Raw genomic sequence first — 6,000 nt, forward strand, 5'->3', positions numbered from 1 at the left:
TATTTAGTAATACTATCATCTGCGTATATTTTCCAAACATTTGGAATTTCCAACTACCCCCGTTTACCAAATACATTAATTACCTTGCTCCACTAGGTGGTGCTGTATAAAAAGGACTAATTCATCCGATTGGAATGAACGGTGGATTATGTTGCGGGGTTTCTGGTTTCTCTGTGCCCAAAGCCTACCGAATTCGTTGTGGTTTTTGATGGACTGCAAGATAGATAGGCTAGAGTCTAGACCATTTAAAAAAGCAGATATGATGGAAATAATAGTCCATCAATAGCCCACTGAAAAACGCTGTCCTTAATTGACCACATGGGGCGCTAGAATAGAGGGTAAAGATGGATGAACTGTAACTTGATTTTTTCCGTTACTTGATACGTAAATGGCCAACTTTTTAGGTAAACCATATTATACGAATGACCATGCATTTTTTTTAACCATTCAATGTAGGCTATTTTTCTAGTGTTCTTCTTGCTTTGCAAGTTCTCTGAATCAGAACAATCTATTTTCGGTGATGTGGTTTGGAGATGTGGTGTAAACGTTCCCACTCTGCGGTCAAGAGACTCTGGTGTGACTTCTTATGGACTGAGTGAGGGGTGTCGTAACGGACTGAATCACTGCGGCTGTGTGCAGTCTAACAATGCAGGTTCATAACATTTCGATTTTATTGTAAAGGTATTTTTCCCGAAGAAAATACTGGTTATTAATTAAATAAAAAAAAACGGCAAACAAACCACATGGATTAGGATACATTCCGTAGTAGTTCGTCGAGCAAGTCCCAATCCAATATGGTGACTTGGCGTTTGTCTTAGTGTTTTCTTTCTGTGACACAACACACAACAGTTAGGGAAGCTTCTTATCCGAATAACGGTCCCTCGAGTCCCACCATCTGCCCTTATTCTGCCGGCACTTGTGCACTACTTTATCTGCATCTGACAATATCCACTTTGCTGTCGTGTGTGTGGTTAAGGTGCCTGCTTCCGTGTTCCGTGCGTGTGTAGAGAGAGAGAGAGAGAGAGAGAGAGAGAGAGAGAGAGAGAGAGAGAGAGAGAGAGAGAGAGAGAGAGAGAGAGAGAGAGAGAGAGAGAGAGAGAGAGAGAGAGAGAGAGAGAGAGAGAGAGAGAGAGAGAGAGAGAGAGAGAGAGAGAGAGAGAGAGAGGAGAGAGAGAGAGAGAGAGAGAGAGAGAGAGAGAGAGAGAGAGAGAGAGAGCGCGAGCGAACTACGGGCGGAGTAATTCGCGGTGTGTGTGTTATGTGTGTGTGCTACGGCTGCTTCTACTTGTCACTCATTGTGGTGCTACTGCTGTTGCTGCGCGTACAAGGGGGGTGTAGAGACCTATAGGACCCGCATCGCTCCTGTCACTGAAGAATATTCCCAAAGCCGGTGTACTTTCTTCTTTCGAGTCCAGTCCCCGGCCAAGTCTGCCCCTGCTACACCGTGCCTGTTTCCTTCAGGAGAATATCCTATCTTTTGAGGAGGACATTGCAATGCTTCAAACCAGGGATCTCATCTGGACATTGCTGTTCATCGGCTGTGCAGGTAAAGTGTTTCGCTTTTTTAAAACGATGATGATATTGATAATAAACGCGTGAGCCTCTAGGTTATGCACCCCGCGGCGTGACGGCAAGTGGGGGGGTCAAAGTGTGTGTTGTTGTGCAGCATCCCTCACAGTCCTCGGCATCCCTTCGTCCTTTAGAGCCGGGGTATGTGACGCGGGCAAATATTCAGGATCGAGAATTTAGCAAAGTTTTCGTATGGAAGTTTTTTTATTTTGGAGGAAAACGCACGCAGGAAGACGTATGAGGACGCACCAGTGTAGGGATAAATGAACGCACTTCCATCCATCAGCGGCGCGTCGCCGACTGCGCTATAAGGTGCCGTTATTCCTATGGATCTAATGATGGGGACGTGGTGCCGTATGAGGTCTCTGGACCGCTTTGGTTTTTGCATGCCCATAGGCCTTATTACCTCGAGTTCAAGCACGTACGCCAAAAAGAAACTTGTAGCCTATGGGGAGCGCGTTTTGACAGAACTATGAAACTTGTTATTCCACACTGAGCGTTTTAAAAGATGGACGCTATCACTGAACTGTGATGGGGGGGGGGGGGGTATAAATGTTTTTTCCACTGGGCTGACTCATCGAAGCGCATTTTTCTTTTTCTAAACCTCATTCGTAATCGTATTTCAATACTGAAGTGTGGTTTGTGACGAATGTAAACTTTATAGCAGCGGTCGAGCTGTTCCGACTCGATGATGAACCGTAACATGCTGGACAGCTGCCTGTGACGCACTGGCGCTGAGGTGCTCGGCGCGACCACTCCAGATATAGGCTGTCCTAGAATAAAATATTCAACAACCACTTGGAACCTAGATTGAGGATCTTGCTAATGAAATGGCTTATTTGGATTTCGCTTTTGCTGGAAGTCTATTTCTTTTTACAACCAAAGGGTTGTGAATCCATGCTTGAGCTGTTTTTTTTGGTTGATTTAAGAATCCCAACAATCAATGAATCACCCCCCCCCCCTTACTTTCAATGAAATCATTCAACTGTTTAACGTAGCCAGATGTTGAACCTGTTAGTGTTATTTTTTTAATTTTATTCAGCAATATGCTATCAAACTGTGGCTAATTGTCAGTGTGGGTTATTTTTTCCCTCCATTTATTTATTTATTTCAAGTGTTGTGCGCTTTCTTCTTGCACATCATATTGTTTATTCTTTCTGCCGTGTCTAACCATATGGGCTACGGTTTCATTGTTGCTATTGAGCGGGTGCTTTGCCTCTCTTTCAGTGCGCGGAATTATAGTCATTATGGTATTTTATGGTAAACAATGGGATCCAATCACACCGCTGCTGTGGTCCGGGGGCGGGAGGGAGGAAACCCCGTCTCTTATGTTCTCTTGGTCCTCCCAACCCCCTTTCCCCCGCGTTTCTCTCTGTCCCCCTCTCTTCTGTCACACTCTATCCCTTCCACCTCCGCCCCAACCCCCCTCTCCCTACACCCAACCCCACCCCCAACACCGCCCCTCCAATGTCAACGCACGTCGCTTTCCTTTTTTGTATTTTCAATGTAGACATCTGTTAGGGTTCTCTGCGTCTGTATAAACAAACCTTCTGTATGGACTACACATTAACAGCAGATGGCTCTACATTAAGAATTTGTGTGCGTGTGTATGTATGTGTGGCTCGCACGTGTCCACAGTAGGCCCATTTCTGTGTGTGTTTGGGTTTGCGGGGCCAGGTAGCCTACATGAGATGGCAGTGTGTAGTAGTCCCACTAGCTGTATATCCTTCCCTTCAGCCTTCTGCCAGTCAAAACGAGATGATCAGATTATTGGACCGGAACAAGGCGTCTAAGCAACCAGTAATGACAGTAAGGTGCTGTTGTAGGGGCTCAGACCAAATGTGATCACAGCAAGCTTATCGATTTCCAGTTCCCGTTCCTGTTCACCGATAATTACATTTCAAGGCCTGTGATGGAGCAACGAGGGTTAACGACCGGCCGTCTGCCAGACAAATGCACTGGGGCCAATTGATCCCTTTATTTTTTTTCATAAAAAAAAGATGTAAGGAAATAAGACAAAAATTGAGTGAGTTAAAAGTAAAACGCAGTAGCCAGTCGTCCTCTGCCTGTCTCTATCGGTCTATCGGCAGGTCTCATGGGAGGGCAACGAGGCTGGTCGGTGGAATCGCTCCTGGGATTGAGAGTGTTGGTAGCGTGTGTGCTGCTGTCAATCTGTAGTCTGTGTGTGTTTGTGTGTGTTTGAGGAAGATGGAGGAGGTGGGGGTAAATCAAATAGAAGAATCAAGATGGCTTGGGGTTGCGATGAATGGTTTCTGTGGAAGGGAGTCAGTTGGAACGGAGCGTGGTGCGTGTGTTTGGGGGAGGAGAGGGAATCTGGTAGCTTGGATTTAAGACATAAGGCTTCTTTCTCTCGGCATGGCATGTTTAACTGTGATGTTGATAGCAAAATTGAACAACAGGGAGCAAGGCCTTCCTCTGTGCCCATGCATCACCCAAACAGATCCACTAGCTTTACCATAGATGGCCTGCCAGTGCTTGCTTGATGTTTGAGTACCAGAGTGCGATCCTTCCATGCCTAAACATTGCGTAAGTTCTCCTCCAGACGTTAATACACCAGATTTAAATAAACAGATCCCCCGAGCATGGGCCACATATAGAAGTGGAAGAGAAAATACACAATCCCCCCCCGAAAAGGCCCGCTGTGTGGCTTTGCAATCGCGATCCGTGTAGAGTTCAAAGCCACTAGGGGAAAATAATAATGGTCTATATCGGGCTGAAGGGAAATAGGTAAAAAAAGTAGGGGGGCTTAACAAGGAAGGGGAAAATTACAAGGAAGGCGGTTCCAGTTTGGTTGCCTAAATACAACTAAAAACGAGCCTTCCTCCTCTCGATCTCTCATCTCCTCTCTCTCATCTCTCCTCATCCTCCTCCTCTCTTCAGTCTCAGTCTCTCTCTCTCAGCAGCTCTGCTCCTCTGCTCCTTCTGAATTCGCGATCGGTAAACTCTCGTCTGCATCATCATCATCGCATCTCTCAGGAGTCTCTGCCGTCTGCTGTTGAATGCGTCTACAGTATTCGTTTGGAATCCATCTTATAGGTTCGACTCGCTCTTCATACTCATTTATTTGATTCCTTTAGAACAAGTACATTTAGCTTCAAGACCAGAATTAATTATCTTTATGTACAATTCTTGTGTTGTATCTGCAGGTGACTTGAACCACCCGGGCAACAAAATGTATTTGCAGATTGGATGATTTGTGGTTTTGTAATAAGAGAACGTAGTTTTACACACTAGAGTTATGTCAAACAGATGTTTAATTAAAGTTTTTAAGCATAACTTTATTGCCACTCTCGGCTTCCTGTTGAGACTTTGGCTTAGTAAGAGACTGGTGTGGCCAGTGTAGCGGTACTAGCTCCCTAGTACCGTCTAGCACCCATAAATATATGAATGTGTTTATTTATATTTCCCTCACTTTTTCATCTCCTGACACAAAGAGGAAAGCTGGGATGCTATGGGGAACTATAGAGGTAGGTAGACAGTGGTTATGACACAATTGACCATTGCAAACCACCCTCCATTGCAAACCACCCTCCATTGCACCCCCAAAAAAGAATTCTGTCCAGTTCCAGACCATAGATACAAAATAATGCAGATTTACTCAGTTTCATCCGTTTTAATGTTCATTTGAAAACGTTTGAAGACCCTCCCAATCCATTAAAGAGATAACTGTCCATGGGCAGAAATACATTTTCAGTTAAATAGTCGTTTCTCCAAGTCCTCCAATTCATTTATTTAGCAAAATCACATGGGATTCGTTAGGGAGCCGTTAGGATTCGCTCAAACCCCGCCAAGAAATGATGGACGTGTCCATACGCCCCCCCATAATGAGCCCGAGACCCTGGGCAGGCTTCACCAGAGAGGCGATAACCCCCCCCCCCCGCCCTTTCTACCTCAGCCCCTGCGCTCCTCCTCCATGGCTGAGTGTTGGAGCTGGACGGGTCGTCCTTGCATATTAATCATTGCTGTGAATGGGGGAAACCTGGAGTGATTTGCATTGTGTAAACTCCCAGGACGTCCCATAGAGCCCTGGATACAAGCAAAAGAGAGGGAACAAGAGGAGGCTAGGGAGTTCCCGTGCTGAATGGGCGCTTGCCCCTCCAAGTCCTTTGTCCCCCGGCCGTCTAAATGGACCTTTTTTCTTTTTCTTTCTTCGACGTAAAAGTGGTCATCAGATGTTTTATTTTTTTTCAATAATGAGATTAGTTTTCTGTGTGTCAACATATGTAAAGATGTTTTTTTTAATGATACGGTGTTGAAGCACTTTCAGCTGCCACTGCCACCTACAAACAATGCATATCATTAATGTTGTTGTTATCTCTTGAACCCGTTTGTTGTTGTCATATTCGGGAGGACAACAAAGAAAAACCAGACAAAAGGAGATTAAAAATAAAAAGCGACCCGCGTTACGTC

The 6,000-nt window shown here is 45.3% G+C and overlaps 1 protein-coding gene across 5 annotated transcripts in view; it reads left to right on the forward strand.

The window, feature by feature from the left end:
- Positions 1-1,259: 1,259 nt before the first annotated feature.
- Positions 1,260-6,000, forward strand: part of ncam1a (neural cell adhesion molecule 1a) — a 168,825-nt gene continuing 164,084 nt past the window's right edge. For all 5 annotated transcript variants that reach the window (XM_056594218.1, XM_056594220.1, XM_056594221.1 and 2 more), the window contains exon 1: positions 1,260-1,546. In XM_056594218.1, coding sequence (XP_056450193.1) covers positions 1,495-1,546 — 52 coding nt within the window. In that variant the 5' untranslated portion in view covers positions 1,260-1,494. The remainder of the gene's footprint in view (positions 1,547-6,000) is intronic.

The sequence above is a fragment of the Gadus chalcogrammus genome, chromosome 7 (genome assembly GCF_026213295.1).
Source record: "Gadus chalcogrammus isolate NIFS_2021 chromosome 7, NIFS_Gcha_1.0, whole genome shotgun sequence".
NCBI lineage: Eukaryota > Metazoa > Chordata > Actinopteri > Gadiformes > Gadidae > Gadus > Gadus chalcogrammus.